Below are 24,535 nucleotides of genomic sequence, written 5' to 3' on the forward strand. Positions count from 1 at the left end.
TTTCTTTTTGTTTTTTGTTTTTTGGTTTTCTGTTTGTTTTTTTTTTTTTTTTTTGTCCATGGCTTGTTGTCCTAAGTCCTTCACATCAGTCTGAGGGGACTATCACAGGGTATTTTGTTCTTTGAGCCCCTGGTTCGCTAATCTGTCCTGACTGGGAGGCACATTTATTTCCCATTCTATTTGTCTCAAAGCCCAAGGCTCAATCTCCAGCATACACTGAGATATGTTAGTTTAAGTTACTTTCAATTTCACCCAAAGTTTTCTTGACGTCACCTGAGGTCGTAAGTCTCATCTGAGACCACCCTGGAACAGGGACAGAATAATCTGACCACCAAAGCAATATTCAGTCACCCCTACAACTTCTCTTGCCTTGGCTTATACATGAAGTTGTGGGGTCATAACAATCCTCTATGTCTCCCTTTTGGCCTTTTGGTCAAGTCAGAACCTTTCCACACAATGACTCCAACCTGTTGCCCAGCACCCAGCACCCAGTGCTCAGCGCCTTAGAGTTGTGGTTTTGTTCCTTGCGGAACTACTTGGGCAACTCTACTCTGGGAGGTGATCAGGCTCCCCTTCTGCCTCTTAGGCAAAATGAACCTGGGTTCTTACCAATCTGAAGCGTGGTACACCCTGAACTAATTCCTGAGCTTCACCGGGTTCTGTTGTACATCTGAAGTCCTAACTCCGGCACCCCAGGAGGGCCTAGACTCCCTGATGGATCAAATGGTCCATTGGCGCCAGGTGTGGCTGCTTCTCTCTGTGCTCTGTTGTTCAAACCCTGATGACAAAGGAGGTGGGAACACACCATCTCCAGATCCTGGACGAGCACCAAAGAAATGTAGTATGATTCTCAAACAGATGGGATACTGAAGCCTATCTTTCCAGGAACCAACATTATTCGTGCCAGCACAGGCTCAGTGGGCTAATACCCAAAAAGCTGAGCCCCAATCATGGTGGAATTTTACCTTTTCTACAGTTGTTGTGTTTTTGTCTTCCTTAAATGGTAACACACTAACATACTGTAGCCTGATTGGGTACAATCTATGCTCAGAACTATACTAGAACTGCACATGCTTATCTAGGAATTAACGGTGTTTTTTTGTTTTTGTTTTTGTTATTTTGGTACTGGGAATCAAACTCAGGACCTTGCACTTGCCAGGCAGGCGCTTGAGCCACTGAGCTAAATCCCCAGCCCTTTATCTAGGAATTAACTGTGCCATGTCCCCTTTTTTTTGTTCTGAGAAGGCCCCCACTGCATTCCTTTGGGAGGGGCCCTGCCACAATTTGCTCAGATGAATGGGCTCTTAGAGAAATTGTTTTAAGGCTGAAATTATTACAGAGCATACAAATGCCAAATTGTATTCGAAGGACCTTTGCTTTTTATTCTCCCGAGGTCTTTATCAAAGGCTCCAGAGGCAACTTGAAAATTTGTTCTCTCTAATGACATTTGGACTACTTAACTTACTACCTCTTCTTACAAAGTCAATTTTAGGTATTTGTCTAAGTTAGGTTTTAGTAACGGTAGAGAGATATCTTTATACTAACCAGTGGTTTATTATTCTTTAGTGGTTTGAGGTTGGAAGCTGTTTATGCAGTTTTTGAGGTCTCCAGGAAAGGATTTTTAAGGTCATTTTAAAATCATCTATATTCCCTTTTGCCTAGTGGGATTCCCTAATAAGTTGATAAAAATGGGTCAGTAGAATACAAAGTCCTGATTAAGTGATCATGGTGACCAGGGAGAAGATCACTTATAGGTGTCTGTACCTCATAGGGTCTGCACCTTGGTCTGGTGAGCCAAGCGCACGAGCCTGGGAGGAGACCATGGCAGCTGCCCACACCATGTGGGTCAAGAGTGTGGCATAGCTACAAAAGAGCTGAGGTGGCCAGGGCTGAGCTAACGGGTAGAATCCCCAGAAAACAGGGAGGGCAGTGTCCCACCCTACACTCTGCACCCTATGCTGGATCCTGGGGTCAGTTTGGGGTTCTCTGCTTAGCTGCATAAATTCCGAAGTGTTTAAAACTGGAGTGCATTTATGACAGAGTGGTCAGGATGGAGAGAAAACATGACGCCGTGTTTGTCTAAGGAAGAGGCGGAGGACTGGGATGTTTGTTTTGGAGGACAGGGCACAGAATCGCTATTTTCGCAGATATGAAGGGCTGTGGTGAAGAGCAGTCATACCGGAGGCCACTGGAACCAATTTGGGCCCGGACAGGGAATCACTGCTCACTGCTCACTGCTCGCACATGTCCTGAGCGAGCTGCTTCAGAGTTGCAGCATTCGGCTCTTGAAGATGGCCGTGTCTAGGCACATGATCGCTGTGCTATGAAGGATCTGGAAACTGCTCCTACCTCTTGGATCCTGGTTTTGCTTCTCACCGTCTCCATGCTGCAGATGTTTCTGCACCTTTGTCCATGTTCCAAAGCACTGTGTCAGCCAGGGGAGCTCCTGACTGGACCCGGAAAGAGCACTGGGTGGAGCAGGGCATGACAGATCTCAGGCTGACGATGACCTGTGGGTCTATGTGGGAGCTGACCATGTAAAGGGCAGAGACCAGGCACTGGCCCAAGTGATGGGAGGGGGTGTTGCAGGTAGAGGAAAGAGGGTGTAGCACGGCAGGACCAGGCAGATGTTCTTGTGTGCTGACCTGAGCTTTGGGTTTGGGAGTTGTGGCCTGGGGTAGTCACTGGGCTTGCGCATAGGAAGGTTGAAGATGGAGGGTAGTAGCAGTGAGGCTCCCCTCAGCACCTTTCTCTGTGAGGCTGAGGTTTCTCACCTCCAGTGTAAGGGCTTGGTGATTCTGCAATATTCTATGAGAATCAGTTCACTTCATGTCTTCCTTTATAATTCTACTTTGTCTGGCCCATGGTGCCCTTGGCCTTATGAGCCTTTGGGTATGATGGAGTCACACTGGCACTAACACCCCCATTTCATTCACATGTCTTGGCATCCCTGGACCCCCATAGAGATGTCCCCCAGTTACCTCTGGGGCCCTTGGGACAGCTTATGTATGTATCAGCTGACCTCTGCACTCTGCCCTCACTGCTATCATGAGTATCCCCTGCAAGCATGTGGGGGGCCCTTCTGTGCCAGGCCTACTGGTGCTCACATCCTCTGTGACAATGCTGACAGTGCTCAGGTCCTAGAACTGCAATCCTCATGTTGCCAAGAAGACATGGCACTTCAATGATACATCGTTACACTGTTCCCAGCACAAGTGGGGTGGATGGTCCACTTCCATGTTGTGTCACTTTTTGTCACTTGATAGTGAAATGGGACTAGATGAGCACTGTGTCTCACAAAGAAAGCCCTTTGCTTTTGATCTGTTTCCCTGCAGCTGTGGTGCCATAGCTGAAAAAGCAGGGTTCTCTCTACTGCAGGGAAATGTCCCTGAGGTGTCCCCAAGGTGTCCTGGAGTCCCCAGTATAGCCCATTTTCCTTGAGCAGAATATAAGGCGCCCTCCCCCGAATCATCAAATGACCTACACAGAGACTAATGTGATTGTCACTGCTTATACTGTATGTAAGTAACTCAGGGGTGGACACTTCTCATAGATTTCTTGGTCATCCTGGTCCTTGAGAGGGAGGGCAAAAGGAAACAAGCACTTGCTCAAGGTGAACGGTGGACAGAGCTGAGTCCCAGGCTGGGGTGGCCCAGAGCATCACAGACCCCAAGCTTTATTCTAGCACTTGCGCATGAGTGATCATCCATACAGCCTGGTCAGCAGTGAGGTGTCCACTTGGCTTGTTGTCCTCTTGGCGTAAACTCAACACTGCCTTCTGCTTGCAGGGCTGGGAAGAGACCGTGGATGCTGCCGTGTCCCACCTATTGAAGACCTGCCTGTCAAAGAGTTCCAAGGAGCAGGCTTTGAACCTCAGCAGCCACCTGAATATGCCCAAAGACACAAGCCGGCTGAAGAAACACATCACCCTGCTGTGTGACAGACTGGCCAAAGGTGGCCGTCTCTGCCTTAGTGCTGACGCAGCCACTCCACAGACCATTGTCATGCCAGGTAAGGACTCTGTCCCGCTCTCTGAACATAGCTTTCCTTCCCCAAATTCAAGAAATGTGCCTGTGGTTGGATTGGGGCTTAAATTTTACATTAAAGCTATGTTAGCCAAGAAAATTGCTTTTGTGTTTTCTGCAGATATCCCTGGGTAACCACTTGATAAATATTCTCGGGGTATTTGCTTGCTAAACATTTCTCAGATGGCATGTCCTTAGAAAAAAGAATCCTGTGCTTTTAACTATATGATCTGTTTTGTTTTATTTCTAACCAATAAAAAGTGGGTTAGAGAATACAACTGTTTTTAAGGAAGTTTACTAAATGTGATCTCACCATACCATATTTCATGAATGTACCTAGCATGACACAGACACTAATGCTCTCTGGTTAGTCAGGATACTTATGCTGTGTGCTCTGACTGTGGCCATCAGAACGGGGAAGAAGATACAGGAGTGAGCCCAGGATCAATCAAGATTGAGGGCCAGGGCTAGCTCGCCTGACCTGAGCATCAGTGAGGGCTGTGGGTATCTGGGTCTGCCCTTTCCACCAGGGCTAACCAGCCAGTTGCAAAACCCAGGCTCCTTCCAGACAGTGGTGCTGAGTCCCACCTTTCCCTTCCTGACCTCTCCATGGCAGCAGCAAGGAGCGTGACACAAACCAACTGTTACATGCAGCAGCCGTGGTGTCTGTTTCTCCCATAGCTTAGAGACAGTTCTGACACTGCTGGCCTTCACACAGGCCTCTTCAGCTTGTCTTCTAGCACCTTCTGAGCCACCTCTGGCCTCCGTGTGTCCATCTCTGTCCACTGGTGCAGGGTATTTTCCTAAGGAATAAACAAGAGTACCCACTGAGATGATAGATGAAAATTCTTCACTTTAACTGGCCCTCAGGAAATGGCTGTCCTTCCTTGCCTACCCCAGGAGAAGCTAAGGGGCTCGAGCGGGAAAGGACGGCTATGTAGAAAACAAAATCTCAAGAAAATGAGGCCAGCCCACCTGGTCAGCAGGTCGCCTGTCAGGCTGGCAAGAGGAGACCCAGGTTCTCTCCACAAAGGAGCAACAGTGAGTAGCCCAGGAACACCAGGGTGGGCACAGGCCCCCCACTGCCTGTTACATGCATTGATCACAGAGCTCTCATGTTTTACTTTTCACAACTGAGCGATGCAATGGCCATGCCCATATCTAGGATGCAGAGCAGTGAAGCCTGCAATGAGGGGTGTTTGAGTGAGTGGAAGGAAGGGGCAGACGAGAGGGGAGGACAGCAGGGAGGGAGGCAGAAGGAAAGAAGAAAGAGCTGCAAGATGAGCTCTTCACACCTGGTGTGTGCCCCATGTATGGCCAGGTAGAGAGAGGCTGTGTGCTGGCATGTCACTGCCACCGCCACACTGCTTGCTCTCACTGTACTAGTGGATAGAGTGGAGTCACTAGCCACTCTGGGTCCCACAACTCTCTTCCACCTTGTTTAGATCTAATCATTATAGTGTGTTTTTAAAAATCATTGCATCAGTGTTGTTTGTCACTAAAATTGTCACTCACTGCCTATAATATTTTTCTTCTCTAGAACTCAAAAAATTTCTCACACTTTGCCTAGACACAGCACGTTTTTGAGGTAGAAGAAACACTGAGAATTAGTACTACTTACAGATAGAAGATGGAGGCAGGAAGGGAGAAATATCTTTTGCTGAGAGTTCCATGTCACCAAGAGGTTGTCCCTGGAGTTGAGATCTCCTCACCCACCCTGCTCACTGCAGACCAAGGATCACAAGGACACAGGCTACATCCAGGCAGGGCTGCCTCCTGCAAAAGCTGTGCCTGACCTGGCCTCCTTACACTTAAATTGGTCAGTGGTATGGGAGGACAAAACCAAGAAAGTTTCACACTGTTCCCATTCTTTTCTATGAGGAATATTTACTTATTTTATGCTTAATTTTTATTTTCTCCATAGGTGGCCTGATACTGTTATAGAGAATAGGAAATACTGGAAGTTTTTCTGCTTCCAACCAGTAATTGTGCAATTTATGTTAATTCAGCTATAATAGTTATATCAGAATACACAAAGATAAAGTGGCATACTAGATAGCAGATTTCTGCACACATAGCATACAGCATTTTTTGCTGACATGATCCTTGTTTTTTTAGATCTGACCAAAAATTTAGAAATCCTCTTGTTCCCCTCTCTCACTAACAGCTGAGATAATGAAGGTTTAAGAAGGTGAAGTGACTGAGTGGCTAATAGTCAAAGTCAGGAGTGTGTGTAATTTTATCATGTCCCCTGTTAACTTGTAGATGCATGAACATCTCTAAATAAACTCCTGCTGGTCCTCTCTAGCATCCTGGATTCATGAGCTGAGTATGTGGCTGAGCTTTCTTTGCTCAACCAAATGCCAAGGTGACAGCATACTCTGTGGGGTCCAGAGTTTGAAAGTCTTTCCCTCTGGGAGCCCTGTGGCCTCTGCCTTGTGTTCTCCTGCTTTCCCTTGCCTTATCCATCTGCTTCTACTTAAGCTTTTCCAGGTGGATTTTCTCATCACAGAGTGTCAATTATATTTTTCTTACCCATAACTCTTGCAGTCACATATTTCTGCCATTGACTTTCATATCTGTTTCCAACCTCTGTTCCCTGCACTCTCCTCTTGGAGCCAGGGTCACAAAGACCACCATGATGGTGTTTTTAAGCAATCTGAATGAGAATGATTTCATAGGCTGGCCGGCCCCTCTTATGTTTGTGTCATCTGTTTGTCCTCCCAGGTGCAGCAGCTGAGACTCTCATTAGTTTACCAGAACTTCCTCTGTGGCCTCAGTGTCCAGGACAGTGTCCCAGTTGCCCTAATGCCGATGGATATTTGGCTCTCTCAGATATCCATGCACAATTTACTGCATGTTCAAGTGGGTCTAACATTTAACCTTGAGAATGTGAGAGCTTTAATCAGTTCTTTGCCTTTTTAAAAAAACTTCGTTTCAGTGATGCTTTGCCCACCAAGGAGTGGAGCAAGTGATGGTTCTTCTGGGGGAAGTGTGAGCTGAGGGAGCGGGGAATCCATGCAGGCAGGTGGTGCACACGGGCAAGGAGAGGGCCCTGAGACAGCCCAGGCTGGAGCCAGTGCACAGCTGAGCGTTTCCTTCATGTGGTCACGTAAGCTGGAAGTCGGGACACCCAGAGCTTTGGCGGTGTTTTCTTTGGCACTGCCAGATTTTGGGGCCAAGAGGAAGCTGAAGGATAGGGAAAGAAGCAAAGAAAGTTTGGTAGATAAGATGAGCCTTTTCATGGATGTGGATCAAAGTATTTATTATCTTCAGATGTGCTGTGGACCACCCAGGAATTAGTATTCTGTACATCTCTATTATATTCATTAGGAAAAAATGCAGAGTATAATTCTGAATAAGGTATCTAACCGATATAAAGTCCCAATTTTTAGTATTTTAAACTTACGTTAATGACTTTTTTGCCTTAAGGATTTGATGTTATTTTGAGGCCACTTCCAAATGACCCATTTTTAACAGATTTTAATTCTCTAAGATCTCACTGAGAGGCTTGATAAGACATTTGATGTTTACTTTCATATTGTCAGTGTGATTTAACTGTTGGTCTTACACTTTGAATTTTTATGTTTGAAGTCTTTCATTAGGGAAATTTAGATACATTCAGTACAGGAGAGGTTTCAGGAAAATTAGTAAATGGCTCTGAACCTGTTTTTCCAAAGAGAAGAAAACACTTTGTACATTGAAATAAGAAAAGTGAGTTCCAAATTGGGAATACTGCCAGCAAATGGATTTGGCATCAGTAGATGATTCCATTCTGGCATGAACCCTTACCAGTTCTAGGATATGGAACACGTTTCTTAGCCCCTCGGACTCTTTGTTTCCTCAACTATAAGTAGAGATGGTAGTGGTGCACAAGTAGAGAGTTGGCCAAATTAAATATAGTGGTGCATGGAAAACGCACAGCAAGTGCCCGACATAGCAAACTTTCAGTCGATACTAGCTTCTGTTAGTAATAATAATAAATACTAATGGAAAATCCCAGAGGCACTTGGAAGAATTTGACTGAAGGATTCTAGGGTCTAATTAGAAGATTTAAGATTAAATGAGGCATTTATAAAGTACATAACAATTTTCCTTTCTAGAATGCTATTATAAAATAACAGTGAAAGGCAATGTTGCAGTTATAAAAAGAGTTTAACAGAGTAGAAAGCTCAGAATTGATTAAAGTATGGAAGGCTTGAGATTCATTGGTCTCAGAAAAAGACTACCTGAAACTGAGACCAACATCTCATTGGGAAAACAAAAGAGTTGTTTGAGAAGTAAAATTAAAATTAACTCTGAGTTTATTTTAAAGTATGTCCATGGTTATGTACTAATTTTGGAAGACAGTGAAAAAGTGAAGTGAGGTTATTGTTTTGTTTCTGGCATGATGGTGCACACTCAAATTTTACTGCACCAACACTTTTGCAAGGAGGTGTTTTTAGGGAAAGCAGTTTGTAGTCATCACTGTTTCTCAAGCATCTCTCTTAACCCTTCCATGGGTGGGTCGTCTTCTTTAGACTCATCTGTCCTACTTTCAGTCCTGCCAATTTTTCTCTCTTTGTTGTTGACGGGACTGACCACCAGATTTTCACTAGCTTTGCATGTGGCAGGAGCAGTTCACTGTTAACTCTTTATATTACATTTTGCATCACTCTTCAGCCAGTTTATGTTGTATTTGCAGCAATTTCCAACAGCCAGTGGGGATTAACTGAGAAACCATTGATAGCAAGCAGGCATTGACCTAGTGTTGAATGCAGAAGGACATTTGAGTAGAGACTAACTTTATAAGTGGTGAGTTAGTGTTTGGGTGAATATCTTTGTGTATAATACTTTTGCTTTCCTATGACTGCAGCAACTGGCGTATTAAAATTGCCTTAAATAAGCAGATCCACCTCCTTCCCCCTAGTTATATATTTAAGAATCGAGAATGTGTGAATCCTAACTCTGACCACATGTGCTAATGTGGCATTTCAAAGCAATGGAGGGAGGACAAGATGAATTAGTTAAAAATAGTGTTGAGAACTGGCCAAACATTTGGAGAAAAGAAATAGATTCCATCTCATACCATATGCCACAATACATTTCAGACAAAGGAACTGAAAAGCAGGGGGCCAAAAAGAAAGAAATCACAAAAGCAGAGAAACAAAGGTGGGCACTAGACACAAATCTGGAAATGTGGACACAGGATCAGCTTTTCTAAAATACCAAAGGAAGGCTTCGATTATGTACGTGTTAAGATCTGGTCTGAAACCGGGGTGTCTGGTAATGGTGATTACTCCTAGTTAGGGGATTACAGGTGGAAATGGGATCTCCTTCCTTCCATTTCCATATTTTATGCACATTTCCTAAAAATATACTATTTTTTAAAGGCAGTGTGAAAAAAATAACAAGAAAACAACTATATAATTGCATCACAAAGGGTGCTAAAGAGGTAGCAATGGCTGGTTTACATAAATCAGGAAAAATAACTTTTCTCAAATGGTAGTGAGTTATTATAGGGCAATGGCCCAGGTGCATGGAGCTTGTTTGCATTTCACTTCTGGTAAACTTGCCCAGGTCCTGCCAGGACTCCCTGTGGGAAGCATGCAGCTTGCATGCAGGTCCTGCGTCTGCCCAGCCTGCAGCTCCTCACAAGGTGCTGTCTGCATGTCTCCTTCATCAGCTTTGCAGTGTTTGTAATGAAACCATTGCATTCTGAGAGTGCTCTCATCCTTCGGCCTCTTTCCTAATTTGGAAATGGTCCCTGTCTTATCTAACCTGCTTTGTGGCTTCTTGTTCCCTTTTTATTTCTGACTATTGGTGTTCCTTCTAGTTGGGTCCTGGTAGCCTCATGCAACTGCCATCCGAGAGCCATGGACTTGTAGATTTGAAGTCTCCTACTGGGTTCTCTTCCAGACTCCATGTATCCCCACCAAACTGCCAAGAGCTCTCTAATTCCACACACCTGAGAAGAATTCATCTTGTCCTGTGTGTCCAGTCTTGGTGGGTGACATTACCCTATGCCCAGTTCAGGGCCTCAGGAACATCCTCCACTCCCTATTTCCCTGTTGCCCTGTGGCATCACTGAGACTTGATTGTGGTAGTTTCCACAATCAAAAAGATATCTCTTTCACTCTCCACACTGCCATTCCCTAACCCTATATCTCTTGTTCAGATGATCTACCAATAATCTTAAAATTCCTCCTTTATTTTTAGTATTACAGTAAAAGAAGAATTCGTGAGTGTTCATAGCAGAATTATAGCCAAAATGTAGAAATAATGTAAATATCCATCAAGTAATGAGTGAGTAAATAAACATGGTACATCTATGCAATGGAATATTCTGTAGTAAAAAGAAGTATTGATATGTACTACCGAGTGGGTGAACCTCAAAAAATCATGCTCTGTCAAAGAAGCCAGTCATAACAGGCCACACATTATAAAATTCCTTTCATATGAACTGTCCAGAATCAGCAAATTTGTGGAGACAGGAAGTATATTAGTGGCTGTCTAGGGCTGGAGGTGATTGAGAATGATAGCTCATATTGTGAAATTAGCTGATGGATGATGGGTGCAGAACTCTGTGAATAGACTAAGAACTACTTAATTAAAATATTATTTTAATGGTAAGTTATATATGAGGTGAATTATATCTCAAGAGAGTTGTTAAAAACCACTTGTAGTAGAAAGATAAAATGTTCTTTGTACAAATTTAGAAAATATCAGCAAGCAGAATTATTTGGTGAATGTTCTTGTAGCTAAATACTGTGTACATTATTACAAATTTATACTTTCATGAATATGAGTTTCTCTGAAAAATACAGATTCGTGCCAGGTGTGGTGGTGCATGTCTATAATCCCAGCACTCAGGAGGCTGAGGCACGAGGATCGCTGCAAATTTGAGGCCAGCCTGGGCTACAAAATGAATTCAAGGCAACCTGAACTGCATAGCAAAACCCTGTCTTAAAAAGACCAAAAAAAAAAAAAAAAAAAAAAAAAAACCCAGATCTGGTTGTGTTACTTCTTTACTTTCCAAGGCTTTAAATTTCTGTGTTATCTACTGTATTACATTGAAAGTCCTACCCCTGAAATACAGTGTTCTTTACTAAGTAGATCCACACCATCCTTCTAGCTATATCCTCTATATTTTCTTCCTTCTACCTTTTATTACTGATTCTGATTCTCTTCAGATATACTGTACATTTTCAGTTTCTGTGCTTTTGAGAAATTCCCTTGCTTTCTAGGCAATCATGGCCTGGTGGTAGCAGCACCATGATCTCTGAAGGCCAGCTGAAATGGAAAGGGTGTCCCACAGAGCAGTGCCTGGGGCTCCTTGTGCTGCTGTCCACTCTGTCCTCTGTGTTCCTGGCCCCCCAGGCTTCTGGCTGTCACAGTACTTACAGGGTACCCTCATTTAACATGTGATTCCATCCCTCATCCTCAGGCAGAAGGTTTCAAAGATCATATTGTATTTTTCTTTCAGACTTTACTACCCAAATTGCGCTACATGAACACATACATAGTTGTTGTCCACCATGTATTTTTAAAAATTTTTGTTGAGAAATAATTATAGATTCACAGGAAGATATAAAAATAGTACATAGAATTCCTTTGACCCATTTTTTTCTAATGGTGACATCTTATATAACTGTGGTACAGAATCAAACCTGGGAAGTTGACCCTGGCCTACCATATAGTTTTGGAATGAAACAGTGGAGCTTTTTATAAGGAGGATAAGCCCCTTGAAGTAGGTGTACATTTTAGACTTCTAGGAAGGGTGGTGGCTGACACCACAAATGGTATCAGTAGTCTGTGAAGATTTAAGTGTGTAGCTCAGCTAGTTAGGGTCTAGACTGGAGAGTCAGCTAGTAGAGCAGGGAGCTGCATCGGTATGGGAGAAAAAATGGAGCGTCACATGGATGGTAACAGTAGCTACAACTGATTCCTGAGTTCAAGTGATGACAGAGCACTGTCCTGGAAATACTGATCTGGTGGTGGTGTGCTGGATAAAGAATAAGGCAAGGTTTTAGATGTACTGATGGAAAGGCCTGACTTGGTGAACAAGTGAACCTTGTTTCCATAGACAGTGTGTTTCATCTGAGTGACAATGTGCTGGAGATCATGAAGGCTCATCCAAGATAGGATAGATGTCAGCACCTGCATCTGAGAAATTGGGCTTGAGGGTATGACGGAGGCTGGAGAGAGACTTGGGTATCTGCAGGTTAGAGGTGACCATTGACACGTTGCAGCGAGCTGAGCCTGAGTCAGGTTGTGGAGCCTAGGGTCTGAGACTTGGCCACAGAGCTGTGTATGGTAGGAGACTGGAAGGGAGCCTTGAATTTCAGGGGACTCGCACAAGAAGTGGTGTCAGTGCCACTGAGGACAGCAGAGAGCTGGGAAGGATCTGTCAATAACTGGAAAAAGCAATATAAGGATAAAAGAGGCTATCACCATGATTTTGTTTCTTTTCTTTTTCTTCACTTCAAAAAACTATTTTGGTGTTTGAAGGCCAGATGGTAAGGCAAGATGAGAGTACTGAAGCCTGGTGTTAGATGGCACTCTTTGGGGGAAGAGAAGGAATAATCTAGAATGTAGGCAGGGGAGACTGGAGTCAGCACTTGAGAAAAGACAAAAATGTGTACACACATTGGGGATGCGTGGGGACTAAAGGAAGAGAAAAGGGAGTCCAACCACTTAGGCTTTCAAGGAGTACAGCTTTATAATCTGCAAAAGAGCAAAAAGGGGTGAACAGTGAGGCAGGAACTAAAGCAAGTGTTGCAGGTGTGGGCCATTTAGTGATTGTGGTGGTTGATTAATTGTCAGCTGGAATGGGGAAAGCTGAAGGGTCCAGGTCTGAATTGAGTCAGCATGGTTATGGGTGTGGAAGACCACTTTAAGGAGGATTGTTTTCAAAATAGTATAAAAAAAGAGAAGAGGAGGGAAGGATTTCAGCTGATTTTCCTCAGAAGAGCTTTGGCTGTTCTCTTTAGAGGAGCTCCGGTCTTGGGCTTCCAGTGCAGATTCTGCCGGTTCTGGCACCAGCCTTTCCCCTTGCTAGTGCTGACTTCTAAGCTTTTCATAGTATTAGTATTTTTTTTTTTTTTTTGGAACCGGGAATCGAACTCACAACCTTGTACTTGCTAGGCAGGCACTGTACCGCTGAACTCTATCCCCAGCCCCAAGGCTCTTAAGCTTTTTTTTTTTTTATGCCAACCCTTATACCTCCCAGCACAGAACCGTTGATCTTTCATTGAGGATCCTTTGACCTCCTGATGTGGATTTGTGTGGAACATTGCTGTGGGGTCCAGTCCTTGGGCTGGATCCTTTAGATCTCTACACAAGGACAGATCTTTTGCACTCTTCTACATTTGACTCTGTGGGCGGCCATGATTGACATTTCTGTCTGCTACATTAAGTCTGATTCAGAGCCTGTAACGTCTTTTGAGAAGCCTTGCCCCAGCCCTGCAAACTCTTGTAAGCACTGACTAATACAGTGATCGTGCAGCCAGTTCTTTCTGAGCCAAGGTTTTCTGACTTGACAAGGAAGAATAACATTGTTTTGAAAATCAAATTCTACTGTAAAAGTAAAGAAAGAATTTAGTTATTAGTAGCATGCACATTATTACACCTTGTAATAAAGTCCATCACAAGATAAACAGCGATTAGTAGAAGAATATTAGAAGCTGGGATTAGAGCTAGATTTGATGGGAGAAGCAGTTAGGAGGAGCATAGGGAAAGGTCTGCTGTCAAAGGCCTAACACAATAACATTCTCCTCGTGTGTACTTAAGAAACATTTACAGATAGACATGTGGGCGGGAAACTAATTACCATGCGATGACAGAAGGCAGCTTTTTGGAAGTGGGATTAATGCAGGAACAGAACCCCCAGGAGCTGGCAGAATCTCCTTCCTGCAGATATTTATGCTAATGTGAATGTTTAAGAGTCTGAGGATGATTTGGGGAAGCCCCACTGAAAGCAGGGAATAAATTAAGTAACTTTTAAAGGACACCACTATTCCCGTTTCTTAAGTTATTCCGTCAGTTACAAGTCTGTGAAATGCCAATTTTCACCCTCAGGCAGCAGTAAATATGAACTGTCTTTTCTTTGGACTACTTTCATGTGAAATAGTGCAAGGGAGACTCTAAATGTATAAATTTTAGCATTCTTTAAAAAATGCACAGTTTGGGCAAAAGAAAGAGTACCTCTGAAATCCTGGGGCTCCCTGAGTGAGACTTTTATCTCAGAGGCCTGAATCTCATTAAACAGAACTTTCCTCACACATCCTACTGATACTTGGGCCTGCTTTGCTTTCAAATATGATGATGAAAAAAATTATTTATTCCAACAATTGCTGCAGTAAAAACAAAACTATGAAGAGATTTCTGCTGATGAACTATAAAAATGTAACTCCCACCCTTAGATTTCTTCCCCTGGATTCAACCCCAAATTTTGCTGCCTCAGTGTATTTGTTTTCAATAGTCAAGTTTTATTGGTTCACCTCAAATTTATAATAAGTACAGATATACTTCATTTAAATCATACCATGCGCCAAGCCGAGGCTGAGCCCCCAAGATGAAGTGTGTGGAGCTCCCCGGAGCAAGCACTGCCTGGGTACTGGCATAGGTGAGCCCGCCCTGCTGAGTGGCTGCACAGCCTGCTGTACCCTGCTCCTGAAACCCCGGGATTTCTCCCCAGGGTCCTGGTCCTGTGTCCTTTCCCAGCCCACAGCGAATCTTTGGCTTTGCTTGGATTACTCTGGGACTAGAAATTGTTGCTGAAATAATCATAAAATGGACACAATTCTTTCTTCCCGTGCCACGCTGTGGACTTTACCGGGTCATCTCTGCTGAGCACAGTCCGGTGGCTTTGGCTCTCAGTGGGTTTCTAGTTCATCTCCAGTGGAGTTCGTCCCTGTCACTGTGCTCAAGCTCCAGTGTCTTCCCCTAAGTCACACAGTGGGCCTCGCTCTGCTGCTCCCTGAAGCCCGAGACTGTGCAGAGCAAACTCTTTCTGGTCACTGTATATCAGAGTTTCCGTGTGATTTTATCTTTTGTCTTCCTTTCTGCACGAAAGACGCACTTGGTCTTCGGCTGGAGCTGAGCCTGTTACCTTCGCTGCCAGCTGTGCTTCCCCAGCCCTTTCTTCCCTGTCTCTCAGCAGTCCCCCAGCCTCCTGTCCCCATCTGCACAGCGGTCCTCCACGCTCCTCTGCCCACCCAGCCCCCGCCATTCGGCCTCCCTCCCCCCCACCCCACTCACCCAGCCTTTCCCGCCTCAGTCTTTGCAGATGCTTGAACTCCATCCGCTGCTCCCTGCAAGGTGCCCATCCCGCCCCGCCATATGCTGACTCACTGGCTGATAACTCATACCCACGCTCAGGTCTGGGTCATGGCCACTGTCCTGAGAGAGGCCTGCAGTGACCCCTGGGGTTCTCTCTCATTTTCTCCCGGGCATTTTCTTTGTAGCTGAGCTATAATTCACAATCGTGTCCTCATCTGGGATTTTTTACTATTTCCCTGTTATTCTCTGAGTTTTGCGAGGAGGTGACTATGTCCCTGTCACTCGCTGCTGTATGCCCAGCTGAGTGGCTGCCCTACGTGGACATCCCAGAGCCACCGCTGAGTGGACCGCATCTTCTTCTACTTCCTCTTTCCTTGGGAGCCTCCTTCTCCTCACCTGTCACCCATTTCTCTTCTGCTGGCCCTTTTGCATCTCTAAACTCTGCTCATTCTCTGTTTCAGTAATGCTGCCTGACTGTTCATGGTATTGCATTAGGTGTCCTGTTTTCGTTCCCCTCCAGACTTATAAATCACACAGTTATACTGTGACCTCTTAAATACAGATTTGGAATGAAGCTACATAGCATCTGTAAACAATTCATCTTTGGGCCAAGGGAGCACTATTAGGAATATAACTAACAAATAAAGGCCCTTGAAAGGTGAAAAGATATATTCATGGAATAGGACAGTTTTTTTTCTTTTAAGAGATGGTGTTAAAAATGCCATTTTGTTCAGGCACTGTGCCAGGCATTGGGATAGGGTGCTTTATAAGGGACAGGATTCCTGCTGTCCTGGAGCTTACATGCTCATGGAGGAGCCAAGATAATGAAAAAGCATACAACTAAACAAGACAATTACAAGTTTTCAATCAGGCATCAAGGCACGTGCCTCTAACCCCTGCGCTCAGGAGGCTGAAGCAAGAGGATCACTGTGAGTTTGAGGCCAGCCTGGGCTACATTGTGAGACCCTACCTAATCAATCAATCGATTAATCAATCAATCAATAAATAAGAATTGCAAGTTATATTAAGTGCATTGAAACAGCGAGTTGAAAGGATTCATGGTGGCAGCACCTGTGGGATGTAAAGAATACTGTGTGATGTGTCTTTACCCCAGCTCTTTCTCATTAAGGTCAAACCAGGAGTTGACTACTCCAACCCCTTTACTATCTTCAGGCTTTTAAATTCTGTTCTTCATCTTGGAATGCCATTCCCCTACTTTTTCATTTCTCATCCTTCTCTTCATAGGATGGAGATTTGGCAGGAAAATTTTGGCAGGAAGGAGAGTTGGCAGGAAGACCTGGATAATGAACTATTCCTTACATCTCAAGGTTATTAACTAATGGTCAGAAACCGTCAGATCGTCGTAAGCAGGGCAATCACTTGATCTGGCCTGTGCTTTCAAAACTACCATGGCTGCTGTATGGGGAGTGTTTTGGAAAACAGCTGGGCTGGAAACAGGGACTGTTAAAGACCTGTAGAAATGTTTGACTGGGATTGGGGCAACAAATAAAGATAGGAAGATCTGTGCATATTGGAGAGGCCCCACGACATAGAATTGGTGATGAGTTTCACACAGGGGGTGAGGTAAAGGGAGGAAGCAGAGGTAACCCCTGGAATATTGGCTTTGGTTATGGGTGGACCTCAGTGCTGTTGGTGAAGCAGTGAAGTCCATGGTGAGGAAGAGCAATAAGGGGGGCGGGGGGAGAAAGAGAATGTATGTTTTGGGGCTCTGCAGAGTCAAAGGCTCAAGAATGGCTGTGCTCCTCTGAGAGGCCTGGCTCACATCCACCTGTGGATGTCAGTGGCCTGGAGTACAGGGGACAGATGCAGAGATGCCGGCCCCCTCCCAGTGCCCACAGCTGGGTGGCTCTCATACCCAGGGAGGGAGCTGAGAGCCTTCCAAAGCCCTGAGGTCAGGGAGGAGGGCAGGAGCCAAGGTTGGAAATCGAGGACAAGCAGCCAAGGAACGAGTAGGAGGGAAACTGAGAAAGGAGCTGCTGGAAGCCAGGAGCAGGCGGGGTTCCCAGGGTCAGCACGGGGAGCGCGTGAGGGCAGACGGGAGTGCCCTCCCTCTACCTGGGAGCCCTGCAGAGTTGGGAGATCTTCGTGTATTCATTCTTTATCTCTAAGGGAGATAAAGTTTGTATGCGTGTTGCCCGACTTGTTTGATTTATAGAACAAACATAAGTGATGCATCCATCATCTCCTTACTCTTCAGAGGGACATGATGGGAACAGCCCCAGGCCCTTCCTTGTGCCTCCCCCACCCTGCTTGCTTGCTTGCTTGCTTCCTTCCTTCCTTCCTTCCTTCCTTGTGGGTTTTTCAGTGCTAGGGACGGAACCCAGGACCTTGGGCATGCTGGGCCTCTTCCTTTCTTCCTGAGATCCCATTAGATCCACTTCTTTCCTTATTCCTTCCTCATGTTCCACAGTCTGAGTGCGCAATGGAAAAGTAACGGTGAGTGAAAAACAGATCTGGTTCCTGCTGTCAGGGGCCTATTTTGTCACTTCGTGAAGTGCCAATACAGATATTCAGTTACAAAATAAGGTAAATACTGTGAGGACCAGAGGGGAAGGAACCTCAGACTTGGAAAGTGGTGGTGGAACTAAAGAGGAAGAGACGGGTGTGAGAATTTTCTCGGGGTGTAAAATCAGGTTTGGGAGTTGCTTGGACACAAGTGTTGAGGGGAAAAGAGGCCTTAGGAGAGCGCCTGGATTGCTGGTTCCAGTAAGCCGGGGCGCTGGTCGCTGGGGAGCCTCTTCTAGGGGACAGAGTTTGAGGGAGGAAGAGCATGAGTTTAGTTTTGTCTGTGTTGACTTTGAGGGCTTATCTCGTGTCTGCTTTTCCTGCAGGAATATTTGACCCTTTTCTAACTACTCTAATCCCGAGAGATTAAATAACATTGTGCTTCAGCCTATCACTTCCTGCCAGTGCTTCTCCTCCACACTTCGTTGCACTGTTTCTCTTCTCTTGTGTGTTCTAAATGAGGACGGAAAGCTCCGCATGGGTACAAAATGCATGATCACTGCTTTTGTTTATACAGCTGATAACACTCAGCAGCGCACAATGTTAAATAGTAGGACATAGTTGGGTCACCAGGGTCACTAAGTGATTATCTTGAGAACAGCCTAACTCTGGGTTAATTCTTAAGCTACAAAAATTCACCAGACAGCAAGTATCTCTCAGGGCAACAGCAATGAGTGAGCGAGTTTACTCACAGAAAGTGAATGTGTGCTAATGGAATATGTTCCTTTCCTGGAAGTGTTTTCTAATTCATGTCATGAACTACCTGCTACAATATTTAACTGAACCCCACATGAGACAGAGATGATGGACACTCAGGAGGGTTCCCACTTTGAAATTTTGCTTCTTGTGAGTGTTTTAGTATGTTGTAAGGCATCATCTAAGTCTGTGTCTATATGAGAATTTGATAGCCCTCTTCATGTTGTTTCTCAAGTTAGCCTCAAGATTTCAGCATTGGAAAATCAGAATTTTGTTTTCCCAGCTGTTTCGATATAACCTATTTGAAGACAGAAGCACTGTCCTGTAAGTTTATAGCCTAAATAAATCTATTTTAAAGGTGCATTGGTCAGAGGCCAGGTGGCATAATGGGATGACATAGGAGCTATTTACATTTGAAGAGCTGGCGCTACATTCATCTTGAGGTGCCAGGAGAATAACTTTTGAGGTGTCAGCTGGCTGGAGTCCTGGATGGGCATCTAAGAACATCACAGAGTGCTGGAGTCTAACTTAATGTGTCCTCTGTGAATTACATTGCAACATTTGCCATGTGAGGTAGAGTGGGGCAGTTTGAGTGATTTCAGGAGGCATCCAGAGTCTTGTTTTGATGAGTGGTGAGATGATCAAGCCGGTCTCCAGGAAGACCTGCCTGTTCTGAATTTCTGTATGTGGGACTGGAAATTGAGATTCAACTTTTTCTAGTTTTCTTATCTTTATCTGGCTCATTAGTTAAAGTATTTACTTAAGCCCCTTTTTCTGAGCCCTTGTCATTTTAGGCATGGATTTTTATAACAAGACCAGTTACCTTTCCTCTCTCTGGTTCACCTCCCACACATGCCAACAATAATATTTTGAAGATGTGTTGTGAAGAACTTACTAGTACTAAAAATAATAGTATGATAAACCTATTTTGAACACTTGTAAAATCATCTCTTAGTAATCTGAAGGTACTTAATTGGACTGTTTATCTAAAGATCTTTTGCATTTTTCATTTGCCTTTGCCAAGAATGTCTAGTAATCTTGCACTGTTTCCATTTGAGCAACTTTTTGAGTTACATAAAAGCCCATCATCATTAACTCATATTTAATGTCTGAATCTAAGGTTTCCTATTATAATAATACATTGTGTGCTAGCCAGAGCCATCACTTCATTTGAGAAAACATAAATGCCCAAAGGTACCAGTCAGACTGATTTTTACTGAGAAAATGTGTTTCAGTAAGTCACAGACTTACCCTCTACTGCCTTGACCCCTTTAGTGTCATTCCTTTAAGTCCTCATCCCTTTAAGTCCAGTCCTTTGGACAAAATGCTCTGGTTCATGGTTTGTCATCAGAGGAGTTTTTAGTGAAGGAAGCAGTGGTGGTGGTATGGTGGTCATAACAGCTGATGAGGGTTGGTCCTGGGTGAAGGTTGCCTCTTGTCCTCCTTCTCCACCTGAGCAGCGGGTCCAGTGTGCACAGGGCACACAGCGACTTGTGCAGCCCTTGGGAGTCCCCTTGCATGGACAGTGCCCCAGGCTGTCCTGGGTTCTCTTCCTCCACAGTCCTGCACTTGCCTTGGGATTGGTCTATGGAGTGCAGGGTGCAGAGAGAGAGGAAGATGGCTTTGCACTGTGTCCCCCTGAACCTCATTGCTGCTAGGATGTCAGACCCTTATATCAATGAGAGCCTGTCATATAACCTTCTGTCTCCAACATCCCAAGTTGTAAGTTATGGCTGTGGCCCACAGATAGCTTGGGTACAGCTCTTCTGTGGTTTTTGGAGCCAATTTATAGAACTGAGGTAAGCTTGGGACAGGTGCACTTATGTAGCCGAAAAGGTGATTTTGGGGAATACACTTTCATCATTATCTCTTGGTGCTGAATATTCATTTATTCAGTGACTCTTTGTTGAGTTCCTACTCTGTGCTCATTCCCATACTAGAGCCAGGTGTACAAGATGAACAAAGTGGACAAAGACTCTGCCCTGGTAAAGCATCCCCCCTAGTGGGGAGGAAGCAATACACACACAACACAAGGATGGTTATACACTGGTGAGTAGCACACAGGCAGGAAGCAGGTTGTGAGGTGAGGAGAGCAGGGCCGGGGAGGAAGGGAGCCTGGAGGGGAGGGAGCCACGGTAAGAAGGCGCATTGGCGGGCTATGGATGGGGTGCACATTCCAGAGACAGGGAACAGGGCAAGCCAGGGACTCCACAGTTGGAAAATGGCAGATCTGTGTGAGGATGTTGATATTTGGTAGTGTTGCTAAGGTGGACAGGGTAGGGTGCAGGTCGCAGAGGAGACCTTGTTTTCACATTTAGGTTTATTAGAAATGAACATCCTTGAAGTGGGCCTTTTTAAATGAACCTGTTAATAACTCTTAGGCCAAATGAAAGGTGATGACCTTAACCTTGAGTAGCCAGTCTGCATTCACTACCCAGGATAACGGTAGGCAGAAGCCAGCAGCATGTTGAAAAAGCATTTTATTAAATTCAAAGCCCATGACTGCTCTGCTGCCAGGCGTTTATCAATAAGTGGAGTAGAAAAGTTGAAAAGGTCACAGCACTAACATTTGAGAAGATGAATAATTTAATGAGTATGAGATCATGAATAATGAATTTTAAAAAAGAAATCTCACTTGATTTTCATTTTATAGCAAAATATAGCTGGCTGCCATGCATTCCCGCCTGACTTGTCTAAGTACAATTAGGCCCAGCACATGAGTGCCTTGATATCCAGACTTACGACTGCTTCTTGTGCCGAAACCATTAAAGTTTAATGTATGCAGCTCCAGCGTAAGTGGTCACAGATGAGTCATAATGCTGCTGCCTGCTTTTGGTGAAAATGATCGTCAGCAAAAGAATTGTCCCCAGTGGCCACGCTAATCTTCGCAGTTGATTTCCTAAACATTTCTGTGTCTGTAAGAGATCAGGAATAAACATCTCATGGCTGGTGGGTGAAGCACTGCGATAATTGCTCAAAAACCACAGGAAATCTGATGATGATAAAGTAGAACTCTGTGACTCTTGACATTTTATTTTTAAATTCTTGGTGCCAGGAGGATGCAAGTGATATAAGCTGTGCATTAAGAATGGAATTAGCCATCCTTAACGTTTCTTGTTTAAGAAATAAATGCCAAGAGTTGCCTACGATATTATGACCTCATCGTTTAGCTGCTGGGCACAGAGCAGGATATACCAGCAGGTTTGCCTGGCTGGAGCTTTAGATAGCAACTTAGCCCAATAAAAACAGGACTGTGGCTTGGGCATAGGAGACTTAACAGCTTGGTAATTGCTCAGGTGCCCACCTGACCCAGCCACTATCCAGGTACTGAGGAGTCCCAGCCAAACACACTGCCAGCCAAGCTCTCTTATCTCCTGCCACCCTTGGAGACATGTATCCATTTTGTCCCTGCAGAGGTTAATGTCCTTCACTGTCTCCCAGCTAATTTCCCGTCACCTGCCATGACTCTGCATCCCTTCTCGATCTGGCATTGTGTCTCCAGCCCTTCCCTTCAGTTGCTACCAGGAACGTGGTGTGCTGCCATTCTCCTCTGTGCAGCACCCAGAAGGGCCCGTGCCCTCTCCTTGCCCTCAGGTCTCCTTGTCCCTGGTATGCTGCTCCTCGTCCACCTTGTCTACTCCAGTGTGCTGACATCTGTACTCCTCAGCAGCTCCAGCACTGTCTGTGGCAGTTCCCACCTCTCTTGATTCCCCGCACCCTCTCCTGTGGAGTCATAGGCATAGCTTTGCCCAGGTTGGCCCAGCACACTGGACCTAGGGCTGCACTGTAGTGAAGATCTATTTCCATAGCCAGCCCTGCTGTAGGCTTCTTGAGGTAGGGGCTGCATCTCTCGCCCTTGGCACCCTTAGCTCTCAGCACCTGCTCTCCAGTGGAGATGCTCAGTGGGGTATGGATGATGTGTGCAGTATAATCTCTCTCTTGGCCCTGACAGAATATAGAAAAACTAGATCCTCTCCAAATCAGTCTGGATGTTATACTAGATAATTCAGGGTAAGAACAGGGAAGTGAAACTTCCGTCATCCTATCACATTACCATTTGACTGCTGCCCTTTCTAAGTGAGAACATTTTTACAGTCCTTTTACTTAATGAAGTACATGGTCTAGGTTTGCTGTAATTCTATAAAATCCTCACTCAGTAACTGTTATAAGGTGAGCCACTCATGGGCATAGGCTGTGGTTCAGATGTTCTGAGAAGTGTTTTATCCATGCAAGGGGAGAAGACAGTGCTGCCTCCCCTCCCTGTGCATTGCAGCTTCGGCGGATGTACCAAGGAAACTGTGTGTTAAATTAAGCAACAGTATGTTAGGACCGGAAGATAAATCTAAAGGTCTCGTGCTACTACTGCAGGCCCTTTGGTATCTAAAACACCCTGAAAATGATGGATGTTTATTCTTAAGCATCTCTAGGGACAGACTTCCCCCATCTCTCAGTTATGTTCCATTATCTCACCAGCCTTCTCAGGAAGACTTTTTCTCCTTAATTTTTATCTTTAAGAGAATATGCTCAGCTCGTTCCCTGTTGTCCTGGCTTCAGTGGAAATAAAAAACAAATACTCGCTGGCACCTATCTAGCCCCATTGGGACTGAGGGTGCCTGCCTTCCCTGGGGAGCTTTAGCTTTCCAGTGCTGAGTGGGCCCAGCGTTGCGCTCATCTTCCGCATGCACTGTTCCACAGAGACGCCGCCTTTCTGCCTGTCTTTGGTCTTCTGCAGCAAGTGTCAGGGGCCTCACCTCTCAGACACAGCACTGCCATATACCGAGGAGAAAGATCAATTCTCCTTAATATGTTAGATGCAGTCCTAAGACCTAGGGCTGTGGGAAACTAAAAGCAGATGCTCAAGAGAAAAGGAAATACTTCTTTGTCCTGCTTCCCTGAAGATATACCATGACATGGAAGCTTCAGTGTGCAGACAGGGCAGAATTCCATCTTCCCCAAATTCTATTAACTGGCTTCCCGAGCCAAGTAAGTGCCCCATTGCACAGTATATCTCTGGATCCAAACTTGATCTTAACATCTAACCTACAGAAACTGATAGGCCTAACCCCTTAGAAACATGGTGATAAGAGTGATAGAGGAGCAAAAGGAGATAATTCCTAATATTTGTTTACAAAAAAAATGCTTGTTTTGATGACATATAGTTGATGCAATGAAGAGCATGATTTAAGTGTAATTATTACTATTGAGTAAACTCCTAAAGTTGTATTGCTACTTGCCATGGGGCTAGCAATGTAAATCAAAAATATTGTCAAAGTAGCATTACAGACATTTTGAGTCATTTCTAAGATCCAAATGGAAAGTGTGGAGAGTGATCATATGAAGAATTTGAGAGAATGTGTGTAGACATTTACCTAGATTTATGCTGCCAGTTTTTAAGACCTCTATACATTTCCTTTCAACTTTAAACCAAGGTCAAGAGCTCTGAGATCTGAGATCTGGACATAAGTTTATTTTCAGGATTAGTCATGGCTGTTTCATTTTAATTAATGTGACACTCTGGCCATCATTCTGAAACTGCTTTTGAAAGAACTTTAGACTCCCACTAATCAAGGAAGTAAAGTCCACATTGAAAATAACCACTCTGTTTGAGCCACTTGCTGTTGGAAGTGCCTAGAAGGTTGCACTTTGATACCTTTTTTATGGCCCACTCTATAACTATCCTCTGTTTTGAAATGGAGACAGTGTGAAGCTTTCACTACCAAGAAAAAAAAAAAATGATGTGCCGTCTTGGTGTGTCTTCCAGCACTTTAAAAGCTACTTTTTACTCTGGTCTAGTGCAAAATATATTCTCGCATGAATAACCCAGTCCTCTGGGGCTGTGGCGCTGCACTTACGGTCAGCTCTGCCGCATGTGTGCTGAGTAGGGTGATGGGAAGGGATGTCTGTATAGGGTGAAGCACAGCATTCTTGCCAGTCTCTCTCAGTGCTGAAGTTGAGTCCTGAGAGATGACACGGGAGCATCTTGAAACAGTGGGTCCTGTGGGCCTGACTGCAGACTGGGTGGCTGA

The 24,535-nt window shown here is 44.7% G+C and overlaps 1 protein-coding gene across 1 annotated transcript in view; it reads left to right on the plus strand.

The window, feature by feature from the left end:
• Bbs9 (Bardet-Biedl syndrome 9) overlaps positions 1-24,535 on the plus strand; it is a gene marked incomplete in the record, with an annotated part of 405,589 nt that overhangs the window by 344,643 nt on the left and 36,411 nt on the right. Inside the window, 1 exon segment of the mRNA XM_013509769.1 lies at positions 3,789-4,011. Coding sequence (XP_013365223.1) covers positions 3,789-4,011 — 223 coding nt within the window.

The sequence above is a fragment of the Chinchilla lanigera genome, unplaced genomic scaffold, assembly GCF_000276665.1.
Source record: "Chinchilla lanigera isolate Chin_1 unplaced genomic scaffold, ChiLan1.0 scaffold00181, whole genome shotgun sequence".
In the NCBI taxonomy this organism is placed as follows: domain Eukaryota; kingdom Metazoa; phylum Chordata; class Mammalia; order Rodentia; family Chinchillidae; genus Chinchilla; species Chinchilla lanigera.